The 20,265-nt window shown below is 51.2% G+C and overlaps 9 protein-coding genes across 9 annotated transcripts; 5 read left to right on the top strand and 4 right to left on the bottom strand.

Annotated features, from left to right (window-relative positions):
• Positions 1–532: 532 nt before the first annotated feature.
• On the top strand, positions 533–3,924 carry An04g08810 (uncharacterized protein; the record flags this gene model as incomplete). The annotated part of the gene is made up of 7 exons (XM_059747733.1): positions 533–535; positions 627–692; positions 747–890; positions 946–1,048; positions 1,109–1,125; positions 1,182–2,779; positions 2,859–3,924. 7 exons carry the CDS (start codon positions 533–535, stop codon positions 3,922–3,924), a joined length of 2,997 nt encoding a protein of 998 aa, XP_059600677.1.
• An 849-nt stretch (positions 3,925–4,773) lies between these two features.
• An04g08800 (uncharacterized protein) lies at positions 4,774–6,156 on the top strand (the record flags this gene model as incomplete). The annotated part of the gene is made up of 2 exons (XM_001402201.3): positions 4,774–5,106; positions 5,182–6,156. The coding sequence occupies 2 exons, from the start codon at positions 4,774–4,776 to the stop codon at positions 6,154–6,156; spliced, it is 1,308 nt and encodes a 435-aa protein (XP_001402238.1).
• A 759-nt stretch (positions 6,157–6,915) lies between these two features.
• An04g08790 (uncharacterized protein) lies at positions 6,916–7,830 on the top strand (the record flags this gene model as incomplete). Its single annotated transcript, XM_001402200.3, has 1 exon — positions 6,916–7,830. The coding sequence occupies one exon, from the start codon at positions 6,916–6,918 to the stop codon at positions 7,828–7,830; it is 915 nt and encodes a 304-aa protein (XP_001402237.3).
• An 831-nt stretch (positions 7,831–8,661) lies between these two features.
• Positions 8,662–9,107, bottom strand: An04g08780 (hypothetical protein; the record flags this gene model as incomplete). Its single annotated transcript, XM_059747732.1, has 2 exons — positions 8,662–9,030; positions 9,069–9,107. The coding sequence occupies 2 exons, from the start codon at positions 9,105–9,107 to the stop codon at positions 8,662–8,664; spliced, it is 408 nt and encodes a 135-aa protein (XP_059600676.1).
• A 429-nt stretch (positions 9,108–9,536) lies between these two features.
• On the bottom strand, positions 9,537–10,086 carry An04g08770 (hypothetical protein; the record flags this gene model as incomplete). Its single annotated transcript, XM_059747730.1, has 2 exons — positions 9,537–9,902; positions 9,952–10,086. The coding sequence occupies 2 exons, from the start codon at positions 10,084–10,086 to the stop codon at positions 9,537–9,539; spliced, it is 501 nt and encodes a 166-aa protein (XP_059600675.1).
• Positions 10,087–11,222: 1,136 nt separating this feature from the next.
• An04g08760 (uncharacterized protein) lies at positions 11,223–12,897 on the bottom strand (the record flags this gene model as incomplete). The annotated part of the gene is made up of 2 exons (XM_001402197.1): positions 11,223–12,738; positions 12,833–12,897. 2 exons carry the CDS (start codon positions 12,895–12,897, stop codon positions 11,223–11,225), a joined length of 1,581 nt encoding a protein of 526 aa, XP_001402234.1.
• A 300-nt stretch (positions 12,898–13,197) lies between these two features.
• Positions 13,198–15,258, top strand: An04g08750 (uncharacterized protein; the record flags this gene model as incomplete). The annotated part of the gene is made up of 1 exon (XM_059747729.1): positions 13,198–15,258. The coding sequence occupies one exon, from the start codon at positions 13,198–13,200 to the stop codon at positions 15,256–15,258; it is 2,061 nt and encodes a 686-aa protein (XP_059600674.1).
• Positions 15,259–15,546: 288 nt separating this feature from the next.
• Positions 15,547–17,117, top strand: An04g08740 (uncharacterized protein; the record flags this gene model as incomplete). Its single annotated transcript, XM_059747728.1, has 3 exons — positions 15,547–15,604; positions 15,673–16,879; positions 17,021–17,117. The coding sequence occupies 3 exons, from the start codon at positions 15,547–15,549 to the stop codon at positions 17,115–17,117; spliced, it is 1,362 nt and encodes a 453-aa protein (XP_059600673.1).
• Positions 17,118–17,354: 237 nt separating this feature from the next.
• An04g08730 (uncharacterized protein) lies at positions 17,355–19,099 on the bottom strand (the record flags this gene model as incomplete). Its single annotated transcript, XM_001402194.3, has 3 exons — positions 17,355–17,626; positions 17,697–18,907; positions 18,972–19,099. 3 exons carry the CDS (start codon positions 19,097–19,099, stop codon positions 17,355–17,357), a joined length of 1,611 nt encoding a protein of 536 aa, XP_001402231.1.
• Positions 19,100–20,265: the final 1,166 nt, after the last annotated feature.

Raw genomic sequence — 20,265 nt, 5'->3', positions numbered from 1 at the left:
CCCTGCTGCCGTCCCTCACGCCTCGCGCATCTTCCCCGCACGCAGCCCCGTCTCCCTGGGATATTATACCCGCATCTAGATCTCGACTCCACTTTCGACTGAGCTCGCGGCTCCACGCTTCCCTCGTCTCGTGTCTTGGTCGCCTCCGGTCCGCGAAACTGGTGTGAAGCGCGACTGAACACGCGTCGTGTGAGTAAATTCTCGATCTGCTCTCCCATCAAAGCCTCGCATGCCCGTTGGCGACTGCCCAGGCCTGCAGATGCGCCATCGGATTGCCTTTTATGGATCCTAAGGATCTCTCCGCGCGCAGGCATTTCGCATTGAACCCACGTCTTCGAGCACAATGAGTCTCCCACGTGCTTTGGATTCTTTTTGCACCGCGCATTGCTCTTTATCCTCTGAATTCTTTGTCCTTTGTCTCTGCCATTCATATAACTAACTATTGTTTGCGCTTTCTAGTCACATCCATGCTTTCCACCACCCCGAGCAATCTATGAACGATCGTACTATCACTATTCTTCCTTGAACGACCATGGTATGTCGCGAAGATATTTCACAATGCGCTGGATACGAGACAGAACGTCTGACAGGAAGGAATTTGCAACGAGACTGACTTGACTGTTTAGGTATTGTTCAAGCGGAAACCGGTCCAGTACCTTCCTCGACCGGTCATTGAAGATGATAGCTCCGAGGCATGCATACCCCTCAAGTCTTCGATCGACGTACCTGCTAACTTGAGATTGCAGGTCTGGGTTATCCCAGAGACCAACGAAGTTTTCGTCAACTATGAACCGTATCTGCAGAGAATGGATTTCTATAAGCAGCGGAGGTTTATCTGCGAGATAACAGGCCACTCGGGCCTGACATTTTTCGAGGCTCTTCGAAGCGAAGTACGCGAAAAACTTGTTCGCGCATTTATGTTTGCGGACGCTAACGCCCTGCTAGATGGAGGAATCGCGCGAAGTTAACAGCGCATTCCCTGATGCTCTTAAAGAGCCTATTTTGCGCCGAATCCAGTTTTCCACAGTATCGCGGGTCGATAATCTTGGTAGGTTCATACTTGGTCGATACCTTAGACATTTTGTGAAAGCTAACATGCGCATGTTAGTGGATGAAATTTACGAGGTAACTACGTGGTTAGGAATCGGTTTGCCTGTTCTTAATTCGCTAACCCGTAACAGGAATTTAAGCAGGATTTTTACCCCGGAGAACCTGTCCTGATCTTACTGGATGATAATACTCGTCTCCACGGCACAATCCGAGACAAAGTGAATTTTCCGGACCAGCTCAACCCCGATGGAACCCTCAAAAGGCCCGCCTATTCCACCTATCTTGTCAAAGTTATGGATCGTCCAAATGAAGAGGCGCTATTGGACCAGGAGCACATCACTCGCGACCGGAAGACTTTCACCAAGCAAATGCTGCGTGCGTTCATCAAGAACAACGTGACTCGAGAATCGTGGAATGGTGCACCGTGGCTGGTGAAACCTTCTATTGCGGAGGAGTTTAGGATTCCGACTGAAGTACCAAAGCACCTGCAGTACGGGGCAAAGGTTGCGGAGAAGAAGGCGATGAAGAAAGCGGACCAGGAGGGCTTCTTTGGCTTTTTCGCATCACAGCAATTACCCGAGTTGAAGCCCGCGGTCAAGGGCCAGAAAGGCAAGTCACAACAGGACATGGCTCGAAACAAAGAAGCACAGTTCCTCGAATACCAACGCTCACTCAACGGCAATCCCACTTTCGTTGTCGCCAACAAGCCTACAAACGGAGCAGCCCGATCCACCAAGACCCAGGAGACGGAAAAGAAGCCACAGCCTGCCCCTGCGGTTGTCGTGAAGGCCGAGCCTCCCAAGGAGCCATCCCCTCCCCCGATCAAGTACCCTATCGAGGATCTAGATATTGCGCCCGATCGCGAAAAGAAGAAGCAACGCCCAGAATTGAAGTTCTTAACCGTGGACGAAACGGATGATCCCGAGGATGCCGATCTTCTGCATGATGATATCGATTTGGAATCAGTCGGGCGTCTCCTCGAAACGTGGAACACTCTCAACGTCTATTGCGAAGTTTTCCAGCTCGATTCGTTCACTTTCGATGACTTCGTTCAGGCTATGCGGTTTTCATCCGAGGACGTGGACTGTGAGCTATTCGTGGAGATGCACTGCGCCGTCCTGAAGAAGTTGGTCAATGCGGAGAAGGATGAGAATGGTGCTGTCCAGATATCTCTACCGGAACTTCCAGACGAGGAAGACGACGAATCTGAGGAGGACGAGGAAGAAGAGGAAGAACCGACACCTGAACCTGAACCAGTGGTCACAAGAATGACTACTCGGAGCAGCCTCGCAAAGGCTGAAGCAGAGAATCTCAAGGCGCAGGCGGATCGGGATCGTTCGAGCTCCGTCGAGGTCAAGATCCATCGCGCTGCAGAGATGTTTGGGGAGTACGGTTGGATTGATCGCCTGCGAAAGCGTGATTTCCGCAACGGGGGTTGGGAATTGGTGATGATCGGACTCCTGCACCAATTGTCAGCCCGTCCACGGATGGAGAAGGTGTGCAATGAGATTTTGAAGCACCTAGCTCCATTGGACGCGGAGCCCACCCAGGAGACTGCACAAGCCCAGTACTCTACACTGGATGTGAACCTACGTGTCCAGGCTCTCCAGATTATCTGCATGCTCAGTCTGGAGACAAAGGCCATTCGCAACTATCTGGAGGAGTGCAGTAATCAGATGACCGAGTTCCGCAAGGAGAAGATCGAGTACCAGAAGGCGCGCAAGGCAGCGTATGTATAGCTTGTTGGACTGATTCCCGTTTGCATGAAAGCTTTGTTGATAGACTGGCTAACTTTATCATGATCACAGTCTTGAAGAACTCCGCCGGTTACACCAGGAGCGCAAAGCTCTTCAACCCGAGCCCGAGAAGTCACCCAGTCCAGCACCTGAATTGGAGGCCCTGGAAGATTCCAAAATGACCGGCATGGACGGCGACTCGGAAGCTGTGGATTCGGATGAGGAAGAAGTTCCTCAGCGGACGCTCCGTGGAGGCATAGACCGGGCGCTGGAGCGCAAGCGCAAGCAGGAGGAAGAACGCGAAAGAAAAGAACAACTCGCCAAGCAGCCGAAGGGTTCCAAGCAGTTCCAACGAGTGCTCAAGAAAATTGATGACCAAAAGGCCAACATCCAGAAGCTTGAAGATAAGATCAATGTTGTCGATAATGATCTAAGGGAAGCCGACTGCCCGCGGACCAGATGTCTTGGTAAGGATCGGTTTTGCAACCGCTACTGGTGGTTCGAGCGGAACGCCATGCCATACGGTGGGATGCCCAACAGCTCAACGGCAGAAGCGCAGTATGCCAACGGTCGCCTATGGGTTCAAGGACCCGATGAGATGGAGCGTGTGGGATTTATCGACGTCTCAGATGATCTGAGGAAGCAATACCAGAAGGATTTCCAGACCACTCCCGCAGAGCGCAAGAAGACCGAGGAAGGTCACACCAGACTCACCAATGCCACCGAATGGGGCTACTATGAGGACCCAGAAGCGATCGACTCCCTTCTCGACTGGCTTGATTCACGGGGCCACCGCGAGTCCAAACTCCGCAAGGAACTGCTGCTGCAGCGTGATAATATCGTGAAGTACATGAAACACCGCAAAGAGTACTTGGAGCCGACGTCCGACGAGGAGGAGCCGGAGGATGTTCCGGCCAAACGCGTGATGACGCGGAACAAGACGTATGTGGATGACAACAAGCATCGTTGCATGCGCTGGCGCAATACCACGGCATTGTCGGAGAATGGTCATCTTCATGTGGATGCTTCACGGCCGACGAAGCGGGCCAAGAGGATGACGGATGAGCCCAAAGAAATCAAGGCGACCAACCGTCAAGGCAAACCGCTCACACGACAGGGCACCCGATACAACTTCTAAAGTAGCTCATTGAGAGTTCTCTTTCGTTTTGATTTTTGGACATACAGGTGTTTTGGGGGGTGGAACTGCATGCATTGCTGAGGATACTCGGGAGTCGTCAGCAACCCAAAAAAGGTTAGTACTTCTATAGAATTGCATGAGCGACGCGACCATGATGCTTTTGATTTCCCGCATATATTTCCATTCTATGTTATACTTGAGTTCGTGATAGATGGGAAAGGGGAGTGTTACTGGGCTGCGGAGGACGAGATTCACAGGGCACCACCAAGTATATATATAAGCTTCTAAAATAAAGAGACCTGCCCGCCTTCGCCTCGCGGGTATTGTACATTATTTGCCCGGGGAGAGGTTCAGTTGATCCAAGTCTCTAGCACGGAGTAGTGTAGCTATCTATCTATCTTTATCTCCCAGATGAGTAACGCCGCGGCTGCGGTTGGCCGTCCAAATCCGGAAAATTACGACCGCCCGCCACTCGGAAGCCGAGGTGTTATGTGACGGTATTCAGCTGACTGAGCAGTAGCACCGGCTGGTATCGGCACGTCAGCCCGTAACGTCATCCCCGGCGATTCTGAGTTTCCGCTCTTCAGGCCGCCTGGTGGAGTGCCACCATGACGATGCTTTATCATCCTACGCCTGGTGTCTGGGGCGCTGCCAGTTACTAGGCTTTTCTCTTTTGATCATTGCTATTCTCCTTGTCGAACCCTATCTCCAGTGTAAGAGAAATCTTTCTGACTGTTTATCTCGCGGCATCCTATCTCCATGGCCCCGATCCTCCGCTAGTCCGCAACAGACCTTGCTGCAGTCTCCTCTCCCCGAAGAAGCACCGGGTCTCGTGCCAGACTTGTGCTCATGTCGGCTGTCATCTCGGACCATGCTCAGCCTGACTCTTCTGCTACCGGATCCGACCCCTCACAGTTCCGTCCTGCATCACCATCCTCAAGAAATTCGCAATCACCCTCTCCTCAGATGGAGCAAGTCGCACAGTCGAGACCGGCCCGAGGCTCGACACCAGGCGATACAACTGATCGCTTAGCCGTGGGTACGGCGCAGACGACGGCCGTCGATGATGCCTCCACCCCGCGTCCATCGCAAAAGAGCCATGGCGCAACGCAAGAAGTCAACAAGCGGAGCGTGGACTACTTACTACGAAGTGGAGTGGCGGGGGGTTTGGCGGGATGTGCGGTGAGTTTTGCTTCTGCAGGAACGCAGAGCATCGGAATGCGAACCGGACGTGGTAGACTAACTTGTGTCACCTAGGCCAAAACCGTTGTTGCTCCTCTCGATCGCGTTAAGATTCTGTTTCAAGCGTCCAATCCACAATTCGCTAAATACTCCGGTAGCTGGTTTGGCTTAATATCGGCTGTTCGCGATATCAGACGCCACGAGGGCCCTAGGGGTCTCTTCAAGGGCCACTCAGCGACATTACTCCGCATTTTCCCCTATGCCGCTATCAAGTTCCTCGCCTACGAGCAAATTCGGGCAGTGGTGATTCCGTCGCGCGACAAAGAAACGCCTCTGCGCCGACTTGTCTCTGGAAGCATGGCCGGCATGACGTCTGTCTTTTTTACGTATCCGTTAGAGCTTATTCGAGTACGCTTAGCATTTGAGACGAAACGCACGTCTCGCTCTTCATTCCGCGACATCATTCGACAGATTTACAACGAGCGGATCACTATGCCATCATCGACGGGGGCATCAATATCGGAAGCCCCAGTGACCGCCACTGCAGAGAGTGTCTCATCGACGGTGAATAAAGTTGTTCCGCGTTCTGGACTGGCCAACTTCTACCGTGGATTCGGCCCGACTCTCATGGGAATGCTTCCCTACGCCGGAATATCCTTCCTGACTCACGATACCGTCGGCGACTGGCTGAAATCGCCGATGCTTTCTCCCTACACCACGATACCTGAACATGAAGAAACTGGACACCCGAAGAAACATCACCGGCAGCAACTGACAGCTGCCGCGGAGCTTTTCTCCGGAGCGATCGCGGGTGTTGTGTCGCAGACTTCTTCGTATCCGTTCGAAGTGATGCGACGACGCATGCAAGTCGGCGGTGTCGTCGGCGATGGCCACCGACTCGGCATTGTCGAGACTGCCCGTACGATATTCCTCGAACGGGGCTTCCGGGGGTTCTGGGTTGGGCTGACGATCGGATACCTCAAGGTGATCCCGATGACAGCCACCGGGTTTTTCGTTTATGATCGGTTGAAGGGAAGACTTGGCATTTAGGAACCAAGCTAAACCACTGTGGATTTTCATCATTTGTCTTCATTTTTTGTCTAGATATATACCGAGTTGGCGTCGTTGGATTCGATACCTGCACCTGCATTTGTTCATACCCAAATTATCGCATGCACGAGAGCTTGGTCTGGGCTTAGCTCTCATGGGAACGGATGACGGAATATTGTATATACATATACATTTTAGAATGGCTAGCGCTGCCCACTATCTCAGTGAGAGCTGAGAGTTGTGATCAGTTGATAGCTGGAGCGATCTGAACATCTTATCGCGGTCATATGCAAATCATACAGAGCCGTTAAACCATCCAGCTAGGAGTCACTTGTCGAGTATACGTACTTGAAATGGTCTAACAATGTTACCTTCATGAAAGATACTGTTCCTTGCAGACCGAAAATTCTAGATACTATTTGCCTACAAGTTTACATGAAGTAAGTCAGTAGATCATGAATGAAGTCCGAAAATCCACCCCTCCGATTGGCCACCCACCGCGGCGCACAGACCACCCAAAAAAAGTTCCCGTTCGATGAACTTCTCTCCATCAACTCCCAATTCGACCGACTTCTTTCTCTTCTCCTATGACATACACATCAGACAAGATACAAATCCTCTAGCATAATGACCACCCGCAAGCGCAACGACTTCCTCGGCATCGCCGAAAGCGACGACGAGTCCGCCAACGACCGCGGCTACGACTCCGAAGCGGCGGAGCAAGAAAAGAGCAAAGGCCGGGCCGTGAAGCGCCGGCGCATGCAGCCAGTACCCCAACCGCAGTCGACGAATGATCTACACGGATTGAACGACGACTCGGAGGAGGATGAGTCGGACAACGGGGTTGGGTTGGGGGACAGTGAGGATGAGAGGGTGGTAATGAAGGGGAGGAGCAAATCCAAGAGCAAGAAACAGGCTGGATCGGACGATGAGGATGATGAGGAAGAGGAGAACGACTACAACAACGATGAAGACCACTACCTCGACGCCACAACGGAAGTCGAAGCCAAGAAATCAACAAGCAAGAAACCCCTCGATAAAGCCAAGAAGGCCCCCAAGAAAAACAAAACTGGAGTGATTTACTTCTCCTCCCTCCCACCGTACCTGAAACCATTCGCGCTCAAGAACCTCCTCGAAACCCGATCATTTGGGCCCATCACGCGGGTCTTTCTATCGCCTGAAGTGCGCCCCGCCAGCGCGCCCCGCCGCCGATCTAACAAGCGGAAGACGTACTCGGACGGATGGGTTGAGTTTGCATCGAAGAAGACGGCGAAGATCTGCGCGGAGACGCTGAATGCTACGATTATCGGGGGGAAGAAGGGCGGGTGGTACCATGATGATGTGTGGAATATGAAGTATTTGAAGGGGTTCAGGTGGGCGGATCTGATGGAGCAAGTGCAGAGGGAGAGGTCGGAGAGGGAGGCGAGGAAGAGGGTGGAGGATTCGAGGGCCAGGAAGGAGGATAAGGTGTTTTTGGAGGGGTATGAGAAGGGCAAGGTTATTGAGGGGATTCAGAAAAAGAATGAGGAGAAGGGAAAGAAGAAGAAGGATAGTGCGAAGGAGGTGCGCATGGTGTTTAAGCAGAATGAGGTTAAGTTGGGGAGGGATAAGAGTGCGGAGGATCCGGGGAGACTTGGGGACGATACGAAGAGGGTGTTGGGGAAGATTTTTTGATCTACTATTCTCATTTATGTAGTCTAGGTTTTCTTACTTGGTTAATAGATATCCCTATTGTGTTGTTCATTGGTCTATGGTTGTGGTGGTATATGCTGGTACTAGGGCTTTGGTACGGATGCGGAGATCTGCTCCTGGCAGTTCGTAGAGAAGGAAGAGGTCTTCACACGCGGCCCTACTATCTCCGTACTTCGAACCGAATTTGCTCTTTCTGACCCTGTCAGAGTGTAAAGATACTCCGCCTATAACCCTAGCTTACCAACCCGAGAACAGTAGTGTCCGCGAAGTTTAAGAATCTTCGTCGAGCTAAATATCGACCGAAGTTGCGACCAACGATTCAACACTTCGACAATAGAGACTCTTGCCATCACCTATGTCTTTAAGTAAACCTAACCGGCGGTAGCGGGACGTTTGTTTAAGATCTGGTCTTTGATTGAGATAAGAACGCAGTCCAAAGCATTCCTTAAGAGTATAGGGGAACCTCTCCAGAATCTTGTCGGTCGATTTATACTACTTGCTGGAGAGTATCTTGTATACCATTGTGATACTACCGACAGACTGTGTTGGCCATCAAAGTCTGGTATGTGGTCTACGCAATGGTATACTTCCCTTCATAACCTGGTTCGAACATCCCATGCTCGGCCCTTGATATGCAATAGCTGCCATCCCATAGTCTTCATCGACTTGGTATAGACTCTATAGGTTCATCCATGCCCAACACCACCTGGGCTGGGGTCAAACAGTCGCTGTAAAGCATTAGCAGATTGTGTCATAGACATGTTTTGAATTATCGCCCAGTCAGACACCGCTTCCTATGTTATTGACGGCCTATCATGAGTAGCCTCTTCGCAGATTCTCATTCTTTGATTTCGAATGTCCAGAGTTCTGAAACCCAAAAGAGACATATACGCGCGTGCGGTAGAGTCCAGCGCATAATGCAGGGAGTATATCACGCGACACCTGACCATGGGCTGCACCATCGACTAGATCCTGCACTTCCATATAATTAGCATGTTGGGCAGAGATCAAAAACTTGCAGTAAAGTATGGAGCCATCATGCTTGATGAAGGTCTTTTGACCGTGTTTATCATTATTGTGATTGAGTGGTGAAGTCGAGGACATCTGGCTTCCATCGAAGAACTGATAACCGCTAAGTTCTGAGCACGCCTCGAAGCGGTATTCAGTAAAAATTTCTGTATACTAGCAACAACATAAGGTATCCCATCAAGTCTTCATACGGAAGTAGTAAGCGTGACCACTCTAGAGGTTCCCGCCATTATCTTGAAGAGATGTTGATTTCCACATTGCCTATAGTCGTGTGATGGAGATACATTAGAACGGACTTTTCGGGCAAATGTTGTGTTAGCAATTGTCTGACAGGCATTAAGTTTCAGGCAGGATTATAAGAAGAACGAGTTTTCTATTCAAATAGAGGAGGAGAAGCCTGAGCGAACTTCTCGCAGAGGAGTGCAATTAGGAAGACGATAAATTGTATGCATGAATAGCACACATATCGTGTTTCTCATGCTTCTGTTTATGTGCAATGGCTGTGTTGATAGGGTAGAATAACGACATTCGATAACGCAAGTCAGCGCATAGGAAGGTTATCTGGACGATTTCTGCAAAGATCTGGTATAATTGTGCAGGTGGAGCGCTATATTGAGATAACAATGAAACTATAGCCATGTGGCCAATCCAACAAGATGTCATTGATAGCTTCTATGTGGATAAATGTGATATTGTCGAACTCGTATTATAGAAGATAACATCGATTCGTCGTTGTACATGAGGAAAGTTTTTGAACAATCCCAGGTGTAGCCTCGAAGAAATCTCGGCCTCGATGGCCACCAACGCCAGCGTACTTCCATGAGATCGGATGGACAGGCCTGTCGTAGAACGTTGAATTGCCATTCATTATAGACGGTGAGTATAGTCAGCGACTTTGGCCATGATTTGTTGTGGTAAAGGTTACTACTGGACAATTGTCTGGGAAGGGCCATGTCGTTCTGGTCATGAATGTTCAATGACTGGGCGAACCTTTCCTTTAGGTTGACCCACCACGCTACCGGAATCTGCATCGATAAGAAGAGAACTTGACTTTTCGCAGATGTTTTGGAACACTTTCGGCACAGGACTGAAACTTGGCTGCTCATGAGGCATCCTATAATGCGCAGATAATGGGCATGGCTCGATGCATATTACACCACCCGCTAGACCGTGACGGAATGAATTTATAACTGAGAAGGTAAAGTACATCCTCAAGTAGCTCTGAGTAAAAAAAAAAGGACCGAATCATAAAGCCCACTTGACATAATGGTGGAAGTATACTGTCTAATAATCGGTAGCCCCTAGTGTGTCACGAAGACGACTATGGACGAGGTCCGCAAGATGATTTTGTTATTATATGGACATACCTAGTATTGTCGTCCAGGAGGGCAGTGTTCCACTTTGTTAGCTCTAAGATAGTGTATGCACCACCTAGCACACCATTGTCATCACCTCTGATCTGTTAGTATAGTACTGAGTAGGAAAATGGTGAGATGAGCCGCTATGAAGAACATTACTTGTTGATGCTGTGACACCCAGGCTGCACTAGCAGAGTACTGGCATTGAGGCAATGGTTAAAAAAAACGGCATGCTTTTCCGTGTAGTTTCCAATTCATAGGTGGTGCTTGAAGAAAAGACTTCGGTACGTCTTTAATGGCGTTTTCTGCCAGTATCTTGGTTAATTATATTGTATAGATTCATAAAGACAGAATCATATAATTGAATTGCTTGGTCTTTTCAAGCACAAAAATTGTACAGCTTGGTTTTATCTTCATCCATGCCACAGGACTCTGAGAAAAGTAGTGCCCTGAATGTGATCTATGTGCCAGCGGATTGAGATGAACTAGATTTTCTGATCTCTCGGTGCTTCTTTCATCTAGGAACACCACAACATGCCATCTCCTGAACCTTATCGTGTGACCAGAAGCGACTAGGGCATTGTGGTAGTAATGAACTGACTTGTGGGACGAAAGCCTACTTTATATCTTGGGTGGAATTACTCAAGTGTGGATCTAGGATATGATCGAGTTGTGTGGAAGGAAGAAGATGAGGCCTGCAGGAACTGAATTTAAATAGGGCAGCCGAATCATGATTGTTCAATCTCTGCAGTTACTGCCGGCAGATACGATGTTCACGATGATCATGTTGGATGTGAAGGTATACTTCGGAATGAGGGATTACAACTCAGACTTCACTCCTAATCAATGTCTAATCATTCACTTCATCTATATACCCAACTTTTTGTGTATCAGACCGGATATTGTTAACCATAACGATATCAGAATAGCCATGAAAACGCCAGAAACCCCTATGTGCAGTCGTGATTAAAAAAAGTCCCGTGGAACTTAATGGTCATCGTCCATGTTCAACTCGTCAAAGTCATCAAGCAGCTCATCCATGTTGATCTTGGGCACCTCATCATCTTCGCTATCCTCATCCATATCCATACCACCGTGCTCCACGGGGGCACGGTTCCGTGCCTTGTACAGATCAAGAGTGCCACGCAATTCCTGATCCTCTTCAACATCGCGCAAGAACATCTCAAAGTCCTCTTCAAGGCGGTTGCGCTCGGCTTCCTGCTTACGGTTGAGGTTGCCAGCAGCTTGCTGGGCCGCCTCCTCCTCGTACTCAAGAGCCATGCGCTTAAGACGCCAGTTGCGGTTCTTGTTCTTCTTCTTGCGGGCATAGAACTTCTTCACGAGCACAACGTCGGGAATCGCGGAGCTGTACTGGCCACTAGCCTCGATCGCCTCGAAGTTGGGGTCGTTAAAATTGGTACCAGTCAGGTGATAACCGAGAACAGAGTCACCGACGTGGAGTACTCCACCCAGGTGGGTGCGGGTGAAATAGGTTTGATCGTTCGAGCCAAGATCCGAGGCACGGGCAACAGTTGCCTCGGCCAGATAGAACCGTCCGTTCGACCGTCCAACCAGCTCAATATCCATGATGATGAACTCGGTCAGCTCCGTCACATCGGCAAGACTCCTGAAGGGTGATCTCCAGTAGGTGTTTGTCGGGACATCGGCGGTCTGGAGCGTGTTGGGGTCGAGAAGGTTGACAGAGGTACCGACGCGGTAGCAGAGGGCCAGGGGCGAGATGTTGCCCAGTGATCTGGCAAGTTTGATGGGCAGCGCAACCAAATCATCCTTGCAGATAGGGATCAATTCAATCGAGAAGGTGAACTTGTATGACTTCGTGGAGGTGTGAATATCCATGGAGATAAGCTCCTGCGACTTCTTGACCTTGGTGGGGACGACGGAGGAGAGGAACTCGACCATCTTCTCCGCATGATTCCTCTGCGCAAAGTAGAAATCCAAACCGTCCTTGGCCTCCTTGATGTTGATTGTATCGCGGTGAGCGTTGTGCTTGAGGATGATTTGCTCAAGGTACAAGAAGGTTCGCTTGTGAGGCACCTTCTGGCGCAGCTGAATGCTGGAGTTCCAAGTGTTGACAGTGAACGACTTCTTGCAGTCAGGGCATTGTAGCGAGGCGACAACGTATTCAACCTCGAAAGTCTGCTGCACAATGGTGCCCTGGAATGCCTCCTGCTGGATGGTGATCTTGACCTTAATACGCTTCGAGTGGGGTTCGGTCCAGATGAAGCTGGCATCGATAATGCGAACCTTGGACAAGCCGCGGAGCTTGCGCAAGCAGTGTGCGAGGAGTTCCTTCGATTCGAGCGCAGCACTAACCCAGCTGGTGGGAGGTTGAAGCCACCGCTCGCAGTCCTTGCAGCAGTGGAGAACTGCCTCTCTCTGGATGCCCTGGGAGATATCAACCGTCAATTTCACACAGTCCTGGCAAAGGGCGCCTGCGGATGTTGTTCCATCGATGGGCGCGCCACAGTTGCAACAAAGGATACTATTAAGCACATTTGTTAGTTGAAGTCCTCGATCATACTGCCCCTCGTGTATGTTTATAGAGAAATTTTCTTTTAATTTGCGGGGTAACTCACGTCGCAGCGATCTGATCTTGCGGGATGGCCTCGAAAGGCACCGGCGCATCCAGGTCCATCGACATGTTGGAAGCAGGGATGAGGCCTGACACCAAATAAACAAGAAGGTAATGAAAGGGATGTTAGAAGAGCCGGCGACTCCTGCTCGCTGAAGGATGAAGCGAAATTTAGATTTGTCATGGGGATCAATATTTGCCCCGCCGCGAGAACTTTTTGTTTGCTCTGTTTGCTTGCTGACACCGTCCTTAGTCATTGTTTGTCTTGTTTGCCTTTCAGCAGCTTCCCCAGTTGCGCTGCTTGTCGCCACTGCGAAGAAAGCTGTCGAGCTCTCGTTTGGTACCATTACTGCCGCAATATTGACCATCATGAACAGGGCATTGTTGAGAGCTGCCTGGTCGTCCGGGACAGCCCTTCGCGCGCCTCCTTCCGTCTCCCGCGCCGCGGTATACCGGTCGGCAATCCACCCAGTAAACCGATCTTTTGCTTCAGTATCTTGCCTCCAGTCTGAGCAGCCTTCATCCTCGTCCTCCGCAGTACCGCCGGCACTTGAACCAAAAGATGAATTGACAGGAAACTCCACGTCGGAGAGCACACCTCATATCCCATGGTATCTACAAGAAGAAGCACCTCTGGCCGAGTCAGAGCAGACATTCTCGCGAGACCAGATCCCAGAACTGCCAACGAACCCTCCAGCCATCCTTCCTGCACTCCTTGACTACGTGTTCAAGGACATTGGTCTCGATGCGTTGAAGTTGATTGATTTGCGCGGACTGGAGACTCCGCCGGCTCTTGGTGCCAACGTGATTATGATAATTGGAACTGCTCGTAGTGTCAAGCACTTGAATGTGTCCGCGGACCGTCTCTGCCGCTGGCTGAGAAGTACCTACAAGCTGTCTCCCTACGCTGATGGACTCCTTGGTCGAAATGAGTTGAAGATTAAGCTCCGGAGAAAAGCCCGGCGTGCTAGACTCGCCAGTAGGTCTGGTACTATGTTTGACGAAAAGGATGATGGAATCACGACGGGCTGGATCTGCGTCAATGCCGGTGTAGTGGAGGAAACCCCCGTCAAGAAGGATGAGAGCTACAGTTTTGAAGGGTTTGGCCACACTGCCACAGGCACGAGGGTTGTCGTGCAGATCTTCACAGAGGAAAAGAGAGCCGAAGTCGATCTTGAAAGCCTTTGGCAGAAGGCGCTGGACCGATCCGAACGAGAGAAGCAAAGACTTTCCCAGGTTAATCCAGGCGCACCTTCCGAAGAGGTTCGTGCTTCCAATTCGATAAACGTATCACCATCTGACCGTGAGTTCGGACATGCCTCCAGGTTTCCCACTAGCCCTTTGTTCGGACAGAAGAGGCTACTTCACACCGATCATCGTCCCATCAGCCAAAAGTTCGACCGTGCAGCAATCCATGCGGAAGATACGGAAGAAGCACTAGGTTCCCAGTCATCGTCTTTACTCCGAGACCATGACCATAGCGACAATGAAAAGAAACTCCGCTCAATGGATGCACTCTTTGACCACCTCTCAAATTTATCCGACGTTCAGGCCAGGATCGAGCTAGGAGAAGGACCGGAAGACCATGATTCGACATTATTTCTGCGCCTATTCCATGATGTGCTATCAGTCAGTTCAGCGGAAGAGAAAGCGATAGCCCGCCTTGTCCTATTCTGCAACGCGATTTCCAGACAGCACCCGGGGTATACAAAGCGGGGTCTATATGCAGCGTTCACGGAATGTACATGCGCTGGTTACTTAGTATCTGATGATCTAGCATTTTCGGTTGTTTCAGCCTTGTTATCTCCCCGACTAGCAGGGACTAGCTCTGAGGACGTTGCAGGGCAAGTTCCGGAAGCGGACCAGGAATTAGCCCTTCTTGTGTTGGAACATCTTTCTCTGCGGGGCACCAATGTTGTCAATATGAGAGTGTTCGACATGATTTATCGAGCAGTTGCCATTTCCCCCTCCACCACCGCACCAGACGGAGCAAATGATGCACAGACTGGAAACAAAAGTTCCCTTTATCGGGTGACTCGCCTAATTGATACCCTTGACCTACCCTTTGAACCCGAGCAAGCCCGCAGCCTTATGTTATCGCTCTTTCAGCACGGCGACTACGATGACTTTTGGAAGTTGTGGCGCAAGGGTCCTCTTAATGGAAGTCTGCGCACCGCTGCTGACTACAAGATGTTGTTCCGGTTGCATGCCGATCTGGGAGATGAACTCCGTGCCCGAGACTGCGTATCAACATGGATCCCGATGATGAGGAGAGAGGATAACCCGATACCCCTTGAGGGGGAGCTCCTGGTAGATATCAAACGTTGCCTTATGCTTGCCGACCCCGATATTGTGCAGAAGGCTGCGGAGGGTTCGACGAGCAATCTGGCCCGATTCTGGAACGCATGCCAGATGAAGATGCTGAGATGATCCAGGGTCGAATCATTGTAAATAGTAGGCACTGTACTAGTAAATAACACAATCCCATTTTCCTCCTGTTGTGCGGTAAAGTAAAAGTAGGTGGATATGAATGTGACGGTGGATCCGGCTTGGCTGACGGAAACCGATGAGCCTCGGCTCATCTCGCCGCCATCGGATTGGCATCCACCGCTGCTGCTGCTGCTGCTGCACCTCCGCATTCTCTCCATCCTCCACCCAGTCCGCCCATCCCAACTGCTTCTTCCATTTGGGGCCAATGACTGGCGTCCTGTCCCCATCATGGAATACCTGCCTAGTCTGCAGCAAGAATTCGATGAGCTGAAGCCATCGCTGTTCGGTACGTGCCCTTGGCGCACACCCCAAGCTATGTCAACGAACACTCGACTAACCCGCATCCCATCGCAGAGCTACTCGCCGAACAACAGCTGTCCGACCTTTTGCCTCCCTCAATCCGATACATCCTTGCCGTCGCGACCCATCGCCATCCACGATATCTCCTTCGAATTCTCAACTCCTACGACGAGATCTACGCGCTGCTCTCCCTCGTCGTCGAACGCTACTACCTGCGCACCTTCGGCGGCTCCTTCACAGAGAACTTCTACTCCCTCAAACGCGAACGAGTCCTCCTCACCAAGAATGGCGAGATCCCTCGTGCCCAGCTGGGCGCTCCAGGCCCCGTCCGCGAAGCCCTCAAGCTCCGCACCTCAGACGTCTGGAAGAACCTCCTCGTCCTAGTCGGAATTCCCTACCTAAAGCGCAAGCTCGACGAAGGCTACGACATCCACGCCGCACCACAAGCATCCCTAATTATGAGCGGTGGCCCTCGATACAACCCAGGCGATGACCTCCCTCATAATCCAACAATCCGCCAACGTCTCCTCCACTACTACAAGTGGTTCCTCCGCAACATCTACCCCTCCGTCAACGCCGCATACTACTTCTCCATCCTCGCCTTCAACCTCGCCTACCTCTTCGACAACACAAAATACTCCTCCCCCTTCCTCTGGCTCATCGGCACCCGCATCCGTCGTCTCAGCTCCGCCGACCACCGGGCCATCGCCTCCATCCTCGACCCCAAGCCCCCTCCCCCAGGTCCCGGTGGCGCAGGCGCCCGCACCCGCCCTGGCTCCGGCCTCCTGGGCCTCCTCAGCCCGCAGAACTTCTACCCCCAACTTCTCACCTCTCTCCGCTACTTCCTCCCAGCTTCCATCTTCGCCCTCAAGTTCCTCGAATGGTGGCACGCAAGTGACTTCTCGCGCCAGCTCGCCCGCAAAGCAACCGAGGTCCTGGACCTTCCTGCCCCTGTCGCAGCGGGAATGACGCCTCCCTCGGAGAAGCGAAAGGCAGCCGCCGCGGCCGCAGCCACAGAGAAACAACAACAGCAACAGCCATCATCCCCAACCCTCAAATCAGCATTGAAATCAGCCCCTCCCGTGCGCACACGCATCCAACCGCCCATCTCGGCTACCTCGTATCTACCCATCTTCACTGTTCCACTTCCCCCGCCGGAATCGGATGTCGCGTCCGCGTGCCCGATCTGTTTGAATGCGCTTACGAACCCTACGGCGTGTCAGACGGGGTATGTTTTTTGCTACGTGTGTATCTTCCACTGGTTGAATGGGGAGCATCAGCGGCAATTGGATTTCATGAATGGGGAGGGTGCGGGCGCTGCGTGGGCCGATGATGATTTGGAGGGGGGTGAGGAAGTGAAACAGGGTGATGATGATGAGGAGGAGATGAAGGAGTCGAGGAGTAGACGGGGGAAGTGGGAGAGTGGGAAGGGAAGGTGTCCGGTTACGGGGAGAAGGGTACTTGGTGGGACGGAGGGGTTGAGGAGGGTGTTGGTGTAGATATTTTACAGGATTATATTGTGTGAATGGCTTGCATGATTTGTATGGAGCGTATATATACTTAGTACTATGCATTGTGTGAAAGGAAAGTTAAAGTCAAGTCATTCATGTTCACTTCAATATTGATATTGCTGTTGGTATTTCAAAGAGCCCAAGAATAAACAGGCCGGGTATATTATAGCACACTGCACTATACACACGCTATGCCGATGATCAAGGTAAGGTAGTGGCCATTATCTAAGAAATGACATATGGCTCTGCTCCGTCTCCGAATAGAACTTCAGGTTGTTCAGCCGCGACCTTCAATATAGTCTGAGAGAAGACCGAGTTCGCCCACGCGAACCACGGTCTCGTGTATGATTTGATGTTGTTGACATCGATGGACTCGTGGACTAAGCCCAGGAGACTGGAGTTGCGGACTATATTCAGAGACTCGGTGATCTCCGTTACGTTGTCGGTTGTCAGTGCCTGCACGAGGAGGGACATTGGCCAGGCGTTTTCGAGACCAACTGGTGATGAGTCCGTGTTAGTTACTAATCTTGGTTCTCAGAGTTTTGGGGGTTCGGGGGCATTGCTTACTGTGAGGTCCACCGATGCCGTGAAAGTCCGACCCAGTGAGGTAGTATGGGTTTCCATTAGGGTCGAGGATCATCTTGCGGGTGTTTTGGTAGACTTGATCGGACTTATCGACGAAGCCTAGGTAGGGCAGGGCTAGGAGGGATGGAATGTTCGCATCGTCCATGAAGATGCGCGAGCCGTACCCGTCTACTTCAAAGGCGTAGACCTCGCCGTACTTCTCGTGGTTGAAGATGCCGTGTTGGCGGACTGCTTGCTCGAGGTTCTCTCCGCGGGTTTGAAGATTGGATGCGAGGGCTGAGTCGCCGCCAGCAGCGCGGATCAGGTCCGCGGTCTTCTTCAGTTGCACGGACATCATGGCGTTTGCGGGGATAAAGAAGCCCAGGATAGTGGCGTCATCGCTAGGACGGAATGCGCTGCGGATGAGTCCGGTGCCTCCATTGAGCGGGTTCCCGATCCCGGCGAGGTTGAGAGTTTCCGTGCCGAGGGTTGTCTGGCGCTGGAAGGTGTACTGATTCTGGACATACTGGCGGTTGCTATTGAATGTTGGCTGGGACTGGGCGTCGGTGGTGTTCAGGAGTGTGTCCAGGGCGAGGTACCACCGACTGGTAAGGAATTCGGTGGAGCCGGTGTTTTCGTAGAATTCGTTGCCCAGGGCGAGGAAGTTGGCTAAGGAGTCGAGCTCGTACTTGCATTCGTAGACAACGGAGGGCTCATATGCTGGGTGCACGGTGTCTTGCTGGCCGTTGTTTGTTGCTTGGATACCACTAGGCGGAGGGGGCTGAAATGCGTTACAGTAGGGCGATTGGATGACGAACTCGGCCTGCGTGTGAATGGCCCCGAGAATAAGGTTGTAAAGAGCTGGGTCCTTCTTTGCAAGTGTCTGATAGCCAGTCAATTGGTTTGTCGAGTCGCGTAGCCACTCTGCATTGATGTCTCCGGTCACGACAAAGGTCTGGGCTCCTTGCCATTGTGAACTATCTCGCCTCATCTTCCTAGAGGAGGAAGTAGTAGATGTGCTATTGACGTGCCAGCGGATGGTTGTGTCCAGTGTGTTGGGGAAGGCATTGCGAAACAGCTGAGCCATGTCCTTGTCTACCATGCGCGAGGTCACATCATCGATGACCTGTTCTACTGCATTTGAGACAAAGGTCCGACATTCTGCTGCGGGTCTTTGGTAGGGCAGATTTAGAGGACCACCGCTGTATGGGGCACTGGAAGTGAAGGAAAGTATGAGCAAGCTGATACAGAGCTTATATCGAAGGCGTGATCCCTTACTGTCCAGTAGAAGCATAAGAGGTGTAGTCTGGACAAGCCCGACGCAGAATGGAAGGCTCATCGCGACCTGCAGCTCCCCTTGCACCCAAGCCGGCCGCGAGGGTGATGGCCAGCGACAACGAGCGCATCTTGACGGCTGGATAGCGACTCTCGCTTATGGTGAATAAATATTATGAGGTCAGAAGGATGATCGAGAGTGCCATTGACCATTTGAAGGGGATTAGGGGGAACAACGGCATGTTTTGAAGTCGGCCGGTTGGGGGATGACAGGGGAAGGCAGGGGAATGCGGGGAAGATCGCAAACAGCCGATTTTCAACGATGATCCCCCGGATTCCCTGCAGTATTTCCACCCATCATACTAGTCACCCTCACCCTGCAGAATGTCCACTGAACCCTTCACAGCGCTGATACGTTATTGCAGTATCAGCTCATTGCATCCATCACTCGCATTCACTGCTATCTGAATTATACAGCTACCAGCCTCGGCAAGTCTAATTCTTCGCTCGACTAACTAGTTAGCCGACTCACAGGTGTCCTGATCAGCAGATGGTTCAGGTCTTCTCGGTCCTAGTCGCCTGACACACTTTCATATTAGATGCCGGCATTAGCCTGTCGATCATATCCCAGGACGGTATTCGCCTGGAGAAAACATGAACGTTATCATACTAGGCTTCGAAGCATTGACTTTAGCCCAGAACTGGGACTTGTCTCGCTGGCATAGTAGAGCCTGAAAATGATGGATTCACCCATGGCTGTTATCCACGGCTATCAGAGCCAGTCATACTCATGACGATCAATACTCGAAGGTGGTACATTTTAAGAACGCCGAAAATGCTTGGCATATATCTGTAGTCAAAGCTCTATCTGATTTTGAATGACGCCGTTGTACCTGAACTGAGCCTATTACGTAGGTTGAAAATTGGAAAGGCTTTGCATGTCGAACAGAAATAATGAAGCTATGTACTATACATGCAGCGCTGTATGCAGGAACCGTATAAGGACTGTAGGAAGGGGAAACAGCAGACCAGATATTGACGACTCGTGACAAGCAGTTCGTTATTTGGTGCCGATGGTTATGATGATGTGACCAGGCGTGAGAAATTGGTCTGGTTTGACGCTGAAAGTGCCTGAGGTTTTATCAGTTCATTGCACTGCATACGCCAATGTCTTCTTGGGAGTGCTGAGGTGCACTAGTCTCTGCCAGCGTATATAGTGGACAAGCCCAGGATATGGTGTCTGAGCATCAGAGGCAGAGACAATCGGTCATGACGCGGTTTCAAAAACGAGCGACTA

The sequence above is a fragment of the Aspergillus niger genome (assembly GCF_000002855.4).
Source record: "Aspergillus niger supercontig An04".
NCBI classification, from domain to species: domain Eukaryota; kingdom Fungi; phylum Ascomycota; class Eurotiomycetes; order Eurotiales; family Aspergillaceae; genus Aspergillus; species Aspergillus niger.
This window is presented reverse-complemented; position numbering and strand designations above follow the sequence as displayed.